Here is a 14,024-nt window from a genome sequence, read left to right on the forward strand (position 1 = left end):
AAGTCTGTTGGGGTCTGTTGTCAAGGAAGTGACCTCATTTCCTGCAGTGCCCTTACCTGAGTGCCCCCCTCAGATACCACCCATGCAAACAGTCCTCTGGCCATGGCCTTGCTCACCCCCCTTCTCCATGCGACGTCGTAGGCGTACCCAGGAAGACCAACACACCCGTCTCACAGGCTCCCTGGAGGGTCTGGGTGCGGCCGAGGTCCCAGCTTTGAGACTGACGCAGAAACAAGTCCTCTGCCTTACCTCTTCTGGATCCTGCATAAGCCGTTGTGTCTCTCAGGGCCTGTCGGCCTCCTGTCTGCACACTGGGGAGGACCCGAGCGTGCACTTGCTAGACATGTCCTCTGGCGTGTGTCCTACCTTAGAGGACGATACCTCTCAAACTGCAGGCGGGTGTCACTTGCAGGCAATGCCTCCCACCTCGTGTTTCTTCCTCTTGCCACTTGCCCTGTGTCTGCTTCTCTTCGGATCCCACCCTAGAGTCCATCCTTGCATCCAAGGTCAATGTGTGTGTGTGTGTGTGTGTGTGTGTGTGTGCGTGCATGCGCGTGTGTGTGTGTGTTTGTGTGCGTCCGCGTGTTGTGTGCTCAGGTTGTGGAGGCCAAGAAGAAAACAGCTCCCACAAAAGGGAGGGATTGGCAAGAGCTTCTCAAGGTCTCATGGTTCCTAATTTCAGAAGCCAAGCCTCCGCGTGGGGTCCCAGTCTTGCCCTAGAAGGTCAGAACACACACTTACCCATTGGACTCATCCTGTCGAGGGCCATTCCCTACCCCTCTAGGGGCCTCAGTTTCCCAATGTTCCAGTGAGAGATTCAATTCAGGACTGCATAGGCCTGAGCTCAGCAGAAAAGTGGCCGCCACTGCCTCCACCGTGGGTGTGATGTGGGCAGGGCTACAATCCAGGGTGCCCCGGACCTGGGCTCCTCCTCAAACAAGAACTGACCAAATGCCCGTGTACACTGCCGAATACTCCCCCTCACCCCCATGCCATCTCCAGATCTGTATGCACTTCCACCAACATAGCCTTCTCCAGAGGCCCCTGGGAATGCCTGTGTGCAGCCAGAGCCCCAGCCTTGAGGACGCAGAGCTGGCTTCCACCCTGGCTCCGCCTTCTTCCTCATCTGGGATTCTGGGCAAGGCATTGAAGTTCTGGGGTCTTCTCCTTCTCCCGTCACTGGCCACCTGGGATCAGGACTTCCTGGTCTAGACCTCCTGCTGTAATCCCCTCCTCTTGAGTGTGGACTGACTGGAGCGATTCCACAGAGGACGGCAAAGCGATGCCGTGTCACTACTGAGATTTGGATGTGGTCAGTGGTCCCTGAGAACGCGCAAGGGGATAGGTGTGACTACTCACAGCCCACTGTGGGGCATCAGGTACCAGGAAGGAACAGCCCCAGGCTCCTTCCCGCACCACACCCTCACACACCCACACACCCACACCGCCCTCACACACAAACACACACACACTCACACACACACACACACACGCCCCCGCACCAGAGCTCAATGAAGAGCTCTGAAAAGCTGGCCACCCCTTGTTCTGAGCAGTTGTTTCTTGGTAGAACGAGGGCATCGTTTCTTATGACTCACCTTTAAGTCCTTCTTTTACCAAATTAACATTAATTATCTATCTCAAACGTTAAAACTTTGGGGAATATATTTTACTCCACGATACGCTTCTTATAAACGCCAGTGTTTCATATGCGATGAGAATATTTTTGAAATTTGCACATTTTGAAAACGTTACCAGGGCCCATCCAGGAAAGCGAAAGATTTGAAAGGGGTCTCCCTGGCCCCGACATTTCCCTCGCTGTTTCCAGCTCTGGTGTCACACCTCCAATGGGTCCCCATCCCCAGGAAGTGAAAAGAGGGAATAGCGGGGCATCCTCTTTGAGACAGAATCTTTGATCTGCGGGGGATTTTTCTTCTTAATGAAAACCGCTATCTCAATTTCAAACATCCGGAGTCACTCACCTCAGACCAGACCCAGCCAGGCACAGGAGGCCACCTCTGGAAGGCTGGCACTTCCATGCAAACTCCGGAGGAGGGAAACGCACGGAGTCCGACAGAAGGAAACTCAGTGGCTACCAGGGACTTGCGGTGGGAGGAAGGGAGACTGACTGCTTCCCAGGGACAGGGTTTCTCTTGGACAAAAATGGGCGGGTACTAGATGCGGATGACGTTGGTGTGACGTTGTGAGTCTGCTTCACGCCACTTCAGCGAACAATTGAAAAGAACCCAAGAACTAAACTTTATTGAACTGACGAGATAAAATACAGGGAAAGGTTAAGTAAAGAAAAACCAACAACAAAACTTTAAAACCCACGCCATGGCTAGGGGAAGGCGAGGATTCTCTGGGGCTGCAGCTCAGGAGCTGAGGGTAGTGGCTGGGATGCTGCCAGTGCTTGCTGAAGGTCTTGAGCCGGCTGTGGCTCGCAAGATGCCTGTGCGGCTCTGAGCTGGGATGGGCCCGAGAGGGAGAGACGGTGCCGGATCTTCAGGGTCTTCCGCGTCTTTCGGTGGAGCTGCAGCTGGAGATGGAAGAAGAGAAAACGCCACCAACATGACTGCCCGCCCAAGTCATTCCAAAGAAAGGGACCCTCTGCCGCCAATCCAGCAGTCTCAGTCCAAGCACCACGCCCCCGAAAGTCTTCCCAGACTCCAGTCCCTGGCAAGAGTGATCTGAGCCCGCCCCTTGCTCCCAGCCGAACCCCAGCCTCTGGACACTCTGCTCCGGGGGGGCGCAGCGCCATCCCCTCTGCACACGCCCACGTCACACACCCGAGTCCTCCTCACCCTCAGTCTTGGCATCAGTGTGCTCAGGCTGCTCCAGCCGGGAAAGAAGAACGCGGGCGCGGTGCTCCAGCTCCGAGCCGGGCATATTGAGACCGATGTAGGCCAAGAGCAGTTCCAGGCTGGGAACATCTGGGGGCTGGATAAAATCCTCAGGGTACCATCGGAGCCAGGCGCCCAGAATGAAGGAGATGGCCCTGAGGACGGACAGGTGGGCAGCAGAGTCAGAGAAGGGTCCTTTCCTTGCACGCTGGCCTCCCGGGCATCCCTGTGCGGGCCTGGGCTCCTGGGCCTCCCGCTCCTGGCTGTCCAGGGGCCAGTCCTACTTGGCGGCCACCTCCAATCTGGCAGTCTTGGCAGAGCTAGGCCAGGGCACCAAGGAGGGGCTAGGAAAACGCCTTTGGAAGGGGGAGCCCTGTGCCGTGGTGGCGTCACCTCTCCTAGGCCTCAGGGAAGCCTGACACACTGCTTGGAGCATCTCTCCGCCCACTGCCCACTGGAACGTCAGCTGCGTGAGGGCAGCGAGCGGTGCAGTCTCCTCTTTTCATTGCCCTCCCTGGCACACAGGAGGTGCTCCCAGAACATCTGACCAGTGAGGGAACAACGGACATTGTCTCCCGCCCATGCTTCCCAGGGCCCTCCTCTTGCCTCCAACTTTCCCTCCTGGGCCTACGTGCTGCCTGATTCACCAGGTGTCCCATGAGGGTCATGCTCCCCTGCCCCGTATCTCGACCAGGGAGGGGCTTATGTGGCCCCGGAGCACTCCCTGAGCCCCCTGAGCAGGAGCTGAGCACCCGCTGGGGAGCTTCTAGCAGATGAGTGAGCGGGACGCTGCAGGCAACTGCCCTCCAAGTGTGGACGCTGGGCGCCCTCCTAGGGATTCCAAAGCCCACTCACTTTTTGAGTTGGTCTAGGGGTCCGCCGTCCTCATCGCCACAGGCAAGGACACAACCCTATCTAGAAGACACAGGAGGACGTCGCATGGACTGGACTGTGGATCAGGCCTGCGTGAGAAGCCTAGCGGCGCTGTCTCACTCCCAAGGAGAATGGAGCCCTGGAGGGCATGGCTGTCGCCTGCTCTGCGCACGGGATTCTGGTCAGTGCCTAGAAAACTTTCTGCACCTAGTGGGGACCTCTGTGTGTGCGTGATGAAGGAAGGAGCTCCAACCGGCCCCTCACTCCTGCTTGAGTGGGTCGGGGGCCTCGGCTCAGCCCAGGGATCGCTGCTCTGGCTTCACCCAGGTCAGAGACCTAGAAGAGCTCTGCCATCTCCTTTTCCAAAGGGAAGACAACAACTCAGTGAAGGCCACGGGCACGCTGAGGGACGAGGCGGAGGCTTCGCCTTAGGCAAGAGGAATATCCTCAATGAGCACAACCACAGCCCCTCCGCTCCAGTCGACCCTCCCAGAGGGTTAGGCTTCTCGAGAAGCCTTTGCAGGCAGCACCTGCCTGAGTCCCTACAATCTCCCCTGGAGGCTGATCCTCTCTTCAGCCCGCCTTGCAAGGAGCAAACCGAGGCTCGGGGAGGTGCCGTGACATCCCCAGCCTCACAGCTAGTAGGTGGCTGAATGCCCACAGTGCTGCGGAGGGGCACGGCACGCACCTTTGAAACAGAAGCTCCAGCACCTGTCGTGTGGTGGCAAAACCTCTATACGTGCACAGGAAGCTGTGGACGTAGGCGGTGTCGCCCTCCAGGAAGGCGGGCACCAGGTGCTCCACTCGCTTCTGCCGCCTTCCAGCCTGGACGGTCCACACCAGGCGGGACGCTTTGCTCTTCGCTGGGGATGGATTTTCAGCCTGGGGTCAGACAGAGGGGCCGCTTGCCATCAGAGGCCGCACCGCGGGCCCCAGGAGTGCCGGGGACTGGAGGTCGCACCGAATGCCCAAGCCCGCGGTGACTTGTGGCCGGAAGTGGGCATCATTGCCCAGGGCAAGGGAAGAATTCTCGGGATTCCAAGTAGGATGTGAGGTGGAGAAGGATTAAACCTCTTGGTCTCCTAGGTCTTTGTGCTGGCAGAGGAGTGACAGCCCCTCCCTGGATGAAGAGCATCAACCCTGGGGTGGCTGACCAACTGCCCATTCGAGACAGGAGAACACAGAGGCTTTTCGTGGGCTGGGAGGGATGAGGACGGGAGGACAGGCAGGGTGATCAGGGCGGTGCTGTGGAAATGGCAACAGAAGGTGCGGGTTCATTGAAGGGCTGAGTCACTGGGCTAATGGGTCTCCCTTCTGGAAAGTTGGGCAGCCTGCTGAGGCCCGACGCCCTGACCTCGAGAGGCCACGTGGACGTGTTCCTCTGGACAGCAAAGGCAGAGGACCAGAAAGAACCCTGTGAGCCCCATGTCCTGTTGGGCAAAAAGCATGCCTATCCATCAGGATGCTGCGTCCGACTGGGAGAAGGTGGGGAAGGATTGCCAGGCCACATGGACATGTGAGGATGGGAGTTCAAACAGGAAAATCTCTACAGAACGCAAAAGGACTCTTGAACGCCCGTGAGCTGATGGGCTAGAAATGTCTCTGCTCTGCTACACCTCTGTGGACAGGGCCGTCTCCTCTGGCCAAGACGGGGGCTGGGCCCGCAGGGCAAGGTCGGGGGAAGAGATGGGGATTCAGATTCCTTTGGGAGCAGGGCTCCAGGCAGGAGCCCCGGGGCTGTCTCAGGGCCTTCGAAGACCTGGGGTCCTCAGTGCTGTCTTGGGGCCCTGGGGCTTGGGTCTCCCCAGCACCTGCACTCACCCTGAGCCGGCCCTGGCCTCGCTTGGCAGCGTGGGGCACCTTCCCTTCCTGCAGGGTGGTGGAGTCGAGGGCGTCGTGGCTCAGCTGCTGGCCCATCTCCTGAGTGACGCTCTGGAAAGACAGTGCCCGGCAGCCAGGCGGCAAGCCTCAGAGACCCGACTGGCTGTCTTTGCTGGCTCTCACACCTCTGTGACTCTCTCCACTCTGGACACACATACCCCGCCCCACGGTCCACACAGACCTCCACCGAGGAGGGAAACACACGGCAGCCTGAGGGCCTGGAATGAGGAGGCAGCTTAGGGGTCCCCTTTCAGTCCTGCCAGCCCTGTCCTGGCTTGGGAACGTGACGGGAAAAGCAGGTTATTGCCAGCCCACCAACCTTCTGCGGCCAAGGGCAGATCCTGCCCACACGTCCCTCTGGCCCCCACACTCACGAGGACGGGATGAGGGCTGCCCTGGGAGGGCTCGGGGAGCTGGTCTGGCCTCGATTGGGCTGCTCTAGGCTTCCTCATGTTACCTGAGAGGACCTCCTGCCAAAGGTCCAGCGGTGGGGGGCGTGGGAGCTGAGCCAGCGTCCACAACGTCTCCAAAGGTTCTCCCTGCGGGCTTTCTGGGAACCAGAGCCCTGGTCAGGCGGGAGAAAGCAGGAGAACATGTTTCTCTATCAAGAGTCTCCAGCCAAGTGAGCTGGCTTTGCGCACGTGGCTGCCTAGTTGCGGGGGTTCCAAGTCTGTTGGGGTCTGTTGTCAAGGAAGTGACCTCATTTCCTGCAGTGCCCTTACCTGAGTGCCCCCCTCAGATACCACCCATGCAAACAGTCCTCTGGCCATGGCCTTGCTCACCCCCCTTCTCCATGCGACGTCGTAGGCGTACCCAGGAACACCAACACACCCGTCTCACAGGCTCCCTAGAGGGTCTGGGTGCGGCCGAGGTCCCAGCTTTGAGACTGACGCAGAAACAAGTCCTCTTCCTTACCTCTTCTGGATCCTGCATAAGCCGTTGTGTCTCTCAGGGCCTGTCGGCCTCCTGTCTGCACACTGGGGAGGACCGGAGCGTGGACTTGCTAGACATGTCCTCTGGCGTGTGTCCTACCTTAGAGGACGATACCTCTCAAACTGCAGGCGGGTGTCACTTGCAGGCAATGCCTCCCACCTCGTGTTTCTTCCTCTTGCCACTTGCCCTGTGTCTGCTTCTCTTCGGATCCCACCCTAGAGTCCATCCTTGCATCCAAGGTCAATGTGTGTGTGTGTGTGTGTGTGTGTGTGTTTGTGTGTGTGTGCATGCGCGTGTGTGTGTGTGTTTGTGTGCGTCCACGTGTTGTGTGCTCAGGTTGTGGAGGCCAAGAAGAAAACAGCTCCCACAAAAGGGAGGGATTGGCAAGAGCTTCTCAAGGTCTCATGGTTCCTAATTTCAGAAGCCAAGCCTCCGCGTGGGGTCCCAGTCTTGCCCTAGAAGGTCAGAACACACACTTACCCATTGGACTCACCCTGTCGAGGGCCATTCCCTACCCCTCTAGGGGCCTCAGTTTCCCAATGTTCCAGTGAGAGATTCAATTCAGGACTGCATAGGCCTGAGCTCAGCAGAAAAGTGGCCGCCACTGCCTCCACCGTGGGTGTGATGTGGGCAGGGCTACAATCCAGGGTGCCCCGGACCTGGGCTCCTCCTCAAACAAGAACTGACCAAATGCCCGTGTACACTGCCGAATACTCCCCCTCACCCCCATGCCATCTCCAGATCTGTATGCACTTCCACCAACACAGCCTTCTCCAGAGGCCCCTGGGAATGCCTGTGTGCAGCCAGAGCCCCAGCCTTGAGGACGCAGAGCTGGCTTCCTCCCTGGCTCCGCCTTCTTCCTCATCTGGGATTCTGGGCAAGGCATTGAAGTTCTGGGGTCTTCTCCTTCTCCCGTCACTGGCCACCTGGGATCAGGACTTCCTGGTCTAGACCTCCTGCTGTAATCCCCTCCTCTTGAGTGTGGACTGACTGGAGCGATTCCACAGAGGACGGCAAAGCGATGCCGTGTCACTACTGAGATTTGGATGTGGTCAGTGGTCCCTGAGAACGCGCAAGGGGATAGGTGTGACTACTCACAGCCCACTGTGGGGCATCAGGTACCAGGAAGGAACAGCCCCAGGCTCCTTCCCGCACCACACCCTCACACACCCACACACCCACACCGCCCTCACACACAAACACACACACACTCACACACACACACACACACGCCCCCGCACCAGAGCTCAATGAAGAGCTCTGAAAAGCTGGCCACCCCTTGTTCTGGGCAGTTGTTTCTTGGTAGAACGAGGGCATCGTTTCTTATGACTCATCTTTAAGTCATCCTTTTACCAAATTAACATTAATTATCTATCTCAAACGTTAAAACTTTGGGGAATATATTTTACTCCACGATACGCTTCTTATAAACGCCAGTGTTTCATATGCGATGAGAATATTTTTGAAATTTGCACATTTTGAAAACGTTACCAGGGCCCATCCAGGAAAGCGAAAGATTTGAAAGGGGTCTCCCTGGCCCCGACATTTCCCTCGCTGTTTCCAGCTCTGGTGTCACACCTCCAATGGGTCCCCATCCCCAGGAAGTGAAAAGAGGGAATAGCGGGGCATCCTCTTTGAGACAGAATCTTTGATCTCCGGGGGATTTTTCTTCTTAATGAAAACCGCTATCTCAATTTCAAACATCCGGAGTCACTCACCTCAGACCAGACCCAGCCAGGCACAGGAGGCCACCTCTGGAAGGCTGGCACTTCCATGCAAACTCCGGAGGAGGGAAACGCACGGAGTCCGACAGAAGGAAACTCAGTGGCTACCAGGGACTTGCGGTGGGAGGAAGGGAGACTGACTGCTTCCCAGGGACAGGGTTTCTCTTGGACAAAAATGGGCGGGTACTAGATGCGGATGACGTTGGTGTGACGTTGTGAGTCTGCTTCACGCCACTTCAGCGAACAATTGAAAAGAACCCAAGAACTAAACTTTATTGAACTGACGAGATAAAATACAGGGAAAGGTTAAGTAAAGAAAAGCCAAAAACAAAACTTTAAAACCCACGCCATGGCTAGGGGAAGGCGAGGATTCTCTGGGGCTGCAGCTCAGGAGCTGAGGGTAGTGGCTGGGATGCTGCCAGTGCTTGCTGAAGGTCTTGAGCCGGCTGTGGCTCGCAAGATGCCTGTGCGGCTCTGAGCTGGGCTGGGCCCGAGAGGGAGAGACGGTGCCGGATCTTCAGGGTCTTCCGCGTCTTTCGGTGGAGCTGCAGCTGGAGATGGAAGAAGAGAAAACGCCACCAACATGACTGCCCGCCCAAGTCATTCCAAAGAAAGGGACCCTCTGCCGCCAATCCAGCAGTCTCAGTCCAAGCACCACGCCCCCGAAAGTCTTCCCAGACTCCAGTCCCTGGCAAGAGTGATCTGAGCCCGCCCCTTGCTCCCAGCCGAACCCCAGCCTCTGGACACTCTGCTCCGGGGGGCGCAGCGCCATCCCCTCTGCACACGCCCACGTCACACACCCGAGTCCTCCTCACCCTCAGTCTTGGCATCAGTGTGCTCAGGCTGCTCCAGCCGGGAAAGAAGAACGCGGGCGCGGTGCTCCAGCTCCGAGCCGGGCATATTGAGACCGATGTAGGCCAAGAGCAGTTCCAGGCTGGGAACATCTGGGGGCTGGATAAAATCCTCAGGGTACCATCGGAGCCAGGCGCCCAGAATGAAGGAGATGGCCCTGAGGACGGACAGGTGGGCAGCAGAGTCAGAGAAGGGTCCTTTCCTTGCACGCTGGCCTCCCGGGCATCCCTGTGCGGGCCTGGGCTCCTGGGCCTCCCGCTCCTGGCTGTCCAGGGGCCAGTCCTACTTGGCGGCCACCTCCAATCTGGCAGTCTTGGCAGAGCTAGGCCAGGGCACCAAGGAGGGGCTAGGAAAACGCCTTTGGAAGGGGGAGCCCTGTGCCGTGGTGGCGTCACCTCTCCTAGGCCTCAGGGAAGCCGGACACACTGCTTGGAGCATCTCTCCGCCCACTGCCCACTGGAACGTCAGCTGCGTGAGGGCAGCGAGCGGTGCAGTCTCCTCTTTTCATTGCCCTCCCTGGCACACAGGAGGTGCTCCCAGAACATCTGACCAGTGAGGGAACAACGGACATTGTCTCCCGCCCATGCTTCCCAGGGCCCTCCTCTTGCCTCCAACTTTCCCTCCTGGGCCTACGTGCTGCCTGATTCACCAGGTGTCCCATGAGGGTCATGCTCCCCTGCCCCGTATCTCGACCAGGGAGGGGCTTATGTGGCCCCGGAGCACTCCCTGAGCCCCCTGAGCAGGAGCTGAGCACCCGCTGGGGAGCTTCTAGCAGATGAGTGAGCGGGACGCTGCAGGCAACTGCCCTCCAAGTGTGGACGCTGGGCGCCCTCCTAGGGATTCCAAAGCCCACTCACTTTTTGAGTTGGTCTAGGGGTCCGCCGTCCTCATCGCCATAGGCAAGGACACAACCGTATCTAGAAGACACAGGAGGACGTCGCATGGACTGGACTGTGGATCAGGCCTGCGTGAGAAGCCTAGCGGCGCTGTCTCACTCCCAAGGAGAATGGAGCCCTGGAGGGCATGGCTGTCGCCTGCTCTGCGCACGGGATTCTGGTCAGTGCCTAGAAAACTTTCTGCACCTAGTGGGGACCTCTGTGTGTGCGTGATGAAGGAAGGAGCTCCAACCGGCCCCTCACTCCTGCTTGAGTGGGTCGGGGGCCTCGGCTCAGCCCAGGGATCGCTGCTCTGGCTTCACCCAGGTCAGAGACCTAGAAGAGCTCTGCCATCTCCTTTTCCAAAGGGAAGACAACAACTCAGTGAAGGCCACGGGCACGCTGAGGGACGAGGCGGAGGCTTCGCCTTAGGCAAGAGGAATATCCTCAATGAGCACAACCACAGCCCCTCCGCTCCAGTCGACCCTCCCAGAGGGTTAGGCTTCTCGAGAAGCCTTTGCAGGCAGCACCTGCCTGAGTCCCTACAATCTCCCCTGGAGGCTGATCCTCTCTTCAGCCCGCCTTGCAAGGAGCAAACCGAGGCTCGGGGAGGTGCCGTGACATCCCCAGCCTCACAGCTAGTAGGTGGCTGAATGCCCACAGTGCTGCGGAGGGGCACGGCACGCACCTTTGAAACAGAAGCTCCAGCACCTGTCGTGTGGTGGCAAAACCTCTATACGTGCACAGGAAGCTGTGGACGTAGGCGGTGTCGCCCTCCAGGAAGGCGGGCACCAGGTGCTCCACTCGCTTCTGCCGCCTTCCAGCCTGGACGGTCCACACCAGGCGGGACGCTTTGCTCTTCGCTGGGGATGGATTTTCAGCCTGGGGTCAGACAGAGGGGCCGCTTGCCATCAGAGGCCGCACCGCGGGCCCCAGGAGTGCCGGGGACTGGAGGTCGCACCGAATGCCCAAGCCCGCGGTGACTTGTGGCCGGAAGTGGGCATCATTGCCCAGGGCAAGGGAAGAATTCTCGGGATTCCAAGTAGGATGTGAGGTGGAGAAGGATTAAACCTCTTGGTCTCCTAGGTCTTTGTGCTGGCAGAGGAGTGACAGCCCCTCCCTGGATGAAGAGCATCAACCCTGGGGTGGCTGACCAACTGCCCATTCGAGACAGGAGAACACAGAGGCTTTTCGTGGGCTGGGAGGGATGAGGACGGGAGGACAGGCAGGGTGATCAGGGCGGTGCTGTGGAAATGGCAACAGAAGGTGCGGGTTCAGTGAAGGGCTGAGTCACTGGGCTAATGGGTCTCCCTTCTGGAAAGTTGGGCAGCCTGCTGAGGCCCGACGCCCTGACCTCGAGAGGCCACGTGGACGTGTTCCTCTGGACAGCAAAGGCAGAGGACCAGAAAGAACCCTGTGAGCCCCATGTCCTGTTGGGCAAAAAGCATGCCTATCCATCAGGATGCTGCGTCCGACTGGGAGAAGGTGGGGAAGGATTGCCAGGCCACATGGACATGTGAGGATGGGAGTTCAAACAGGAAAATCTCTACAGAACGCAAAAGGACTCTTGAACGCCCGTGAGCTGATGGGCTAGAAATGTCTCTGCTCTGCTACACCTCTGTGGACAGGGCCGTCTCCTCTGGCCAAGACGGGGGCTGGGCCCGCAGGGCAAGGTCGGGGGAAGAGATGGGGATTCAGATTCCTTTGGGAGCAGGGCTCCAGGCAGGAGCCCCGGGGCTGTCTCAGGGCCTTCGAAGACCTGGGGGTCCTCAGTGCTGTCTTGGGGCCCTGGGGCTTGGGTCTCCCCAGCACCTGCACTCACCCTGAGCCGGCCCTGGCCTCGCTTGGCAGCGTGGGGCACCTTCCCTTCCTGCAGGGTGGTGGAGTCGAGGGCGTCGTGGCTCAGCTGCTGGCCCGTCTCCTGAGTGACGCTCTGGAAAGACAGTGCCCGGCAGCCAGGCGGCAAGCCTCAGAGACCCGACTGGCTGTCTTTGCTGACTCTCACACCTCTGTGACTCTCTCCACTCTGGACACACATACCCCGCCCCACGGTCCACACAGACCTCCACCGAGGAGGGAAACACACGGCAGCCTGAGGGCCTGGAATGAGGAGGCAGCTTAGGGGTCCCCTTTCAGTCCTGCCAGCCCTGTCCTGGCTTGGGAACGTGACGGGAAAAGCAGGTTATTGCCAGCCCACCAACCTTCTGCGGCCAAGGGCAGATCCTGCCCACACGTCCCTCTGGCCCCCACACTCACGAGGACGGGATGAGGGCTGCCCTGGGAGGGCTCGGGGAGCTGGTCTGGCCTCGATTGGGCTGCTCTAGGCTTCCTCATGTTACCTGAGAGGACCTCCTGCCAAAGGTCCAGCGGTGGGGGGCGTGGGAGCTGAGCCAGCGTCCACAACGTCTCCAAAGGTTCTCCCTGCGGGCTTTCTGGGAACCAGAGCCCTGGTCAGGCGGGAGAAAGCAGGAGAACATGTTTCTCTATCAAGAGTCTCCAGCCAAGTGAGCTGGCTTTGCGCACGTGGCTGCCTAGTTGCGGGGGTTCCAAGTCTGTTGGGGTCTGTTGTCAAGGAAGTGACCTCATTTCCTGCAGTGCCCTTACCTGAGTGCCCCCCTCAGATACCACCCATGCAAACAGTCCTCTGGCCATGGCCTTGCTCACCCCCCTTCTCCATGCGACGTCGTAGGCGTACCCAGGAACACCAACACACCCGTCTCACAGGCTCCCTAGAGGGTCTGGGTGCGGCCGAGGTCCCAGCTTTGAGACTGACGCAGAAACAAGTCCTCTGCCTTACCTCTTCTGGATCCTGCATAAGCCGTTGTGTCTCTCAGGGCCTGTCGGCCTCCTGTCTGCACACTGGGGAGGACCCGAGCGTGGACTTGCTAGACATGTCCTCTGGCGTGTGTCCTACCTTAGAGGACGATACCTCTCAAACTGCAGGCGGGTGTCACTTGCAGGCAATGCCTCCCACCTCGTGTTTCTTCCTCTTGCCACTTGCCCTGTGTCTGCTTCTCTTCGGATCCCACCCTAGAGTCCATCCTTGCATCCAAGGTCAATGTGTGTGTGTGTGTGTGTGTGTGTGTGTTTGTGTGTGTGTGCATGCGCGTGTGTGTGTGTGTTTGTGTGCGTCCGCGTGTTGTGTGCTCAGGTTGTGGAGGCCAAGAAGAAAACAGCTCCCACAAAAGGGAGGGATTGGCAAGAGCTTCTCAAGGTCTCATGGTTCCTAATTTCAGAAGCCAAGCCTCCGCGTGGGGTCCCAGTCTTGCCCTAGAAGGTCAGAACACACACTTACCCATTGGACTCACCCTGTCGAGGGCCATTCCCTACCCCTCTAGGGGCCTCAGTTTCCCAATGTTCCAGTGAGAGATTCAATTCAGGACTGCATAGGCCTGAGCTCAGCAGAAAAGTGGCCGCCACTGCCTCCACCGTGGGTGTGATGTGGGCAGGGCTACAATCCAGGGTGCCCCGGACCTGGGCTCCTCCTCAAACAAGAACTGACCAAATGCCCGTGTACACTGCCGAATACTCCCCCTCACCCCCATGCCATCTCCAGATCTGTATGCACTTCCACCAACACAGCCTTCTCCAGAGGCCCCTGGGAATGCCTGTGTGCAGCCAGAGCCCCAGCCTTGAGGACGCAGAGCTGGCTTCCTCCCTGGCTCCGCCTTCTTCCTCATCTGGGATTCTGGGCAAGGCATTGAAGTTCTGGGGTCTTCTCCTTCTCCCGTCACTGGCCACCTGGGATCAGGACTTCCTGGTCTAGACCTCCTGCTGTAATCCCCTCCTCTTGAGTGTGGACTGACTGGAGCGATTCCACAGAGGACGGCAAAGCGATGCCGTGTCACTACTGAGATTTGGATGTGGTCAGTGGTCCCTGAGAACGCGCAAGGGGATAGGTGTGACTACTCACAGCCCACTGTGGGGCATCAGGTACCAGGAAGGAACAGCCCCAGGCTCCTTCCCGCACCACACCCTCACACACCCACACACCCACACCGCCCTCACACACAAACACACACACACTCACACACACACACACACAC

The 14,024-nt window shown here is 58.7% G+C and overlaps 1 protein-coding gene across 1 annotated transcript; it reads right to left on the minus strand.

The window, feature by feature from the left end:
* Positions 1 to 8,498: 8,498 nt before the first annotated feature.
* Positions 8,499 to 12,535, minus strand: LOC138918886 (ral guanine nucleotide dissociation stimulator-like). Its single transcript, XM_070242459.1, has 5 exons — positions 12,318 to 12,535; positions 11,801 to 11,911; positions 10,667 to 10,860; positions 9,067 to 9,260; positions 8,499 to 8,802 (listed from the first exon to the last, which is right to left on the minus strand). The coding sequence occupies exons 1-5, from the start codon at positions 12,453 to 12,455 to the stop codon at positions 8,639 to 8,641; spliced, it is 801 nt and encodes a 266-aa protein (XP_070098560.1). The 5' UTR covers positions 12,456 to 12,535; the 3' UTR covers positions 8,499 to 8,638.
* Positions 12,536 to 14,024: the final 1,489 nt, after the last annotated feature.

The sequence above is a fragment of the Equus caballus genome, chromosome 19 (genome assembly GCF_041296265.1).
Source record: "Equus caballus isolate H_3958 breed thoroughbred chromosome 19, TB-T2T, whole genome shotgun sequence".
Classification (NCBI taxonomy): Eukaryota; Metazoa; Chordata; class Mammalia; order Perissodactyla; family Equidae; genus Equus; species Equus caballus.

Bases quoted from the DNA above. Each gene is read 5' to 3' on its own strand.
- LOC138918886 (XM_070242459.1), bottom strand. From the start codon at position 12,455: ATGTTCTCCTGCTTTCTCCCGCCTGACCAGGGCTCTGGTTCCCAGAAA. The intron at 10,861-11,800 runs GTGAGTGCAGGT...GTCTGACCCCAG, and splicing joins GAGGCCAGGGCCGGCTCAGG to GCTGAAAATCCATCCCCAGC. The intron at 9,261-10,666 runs GTGCGTGCCGTG...GTCCGTCCTCAG, and splicing joins CTGGAGCTTCTGTTTCAAAG to GGCCATCTCCTTCATTCTGG.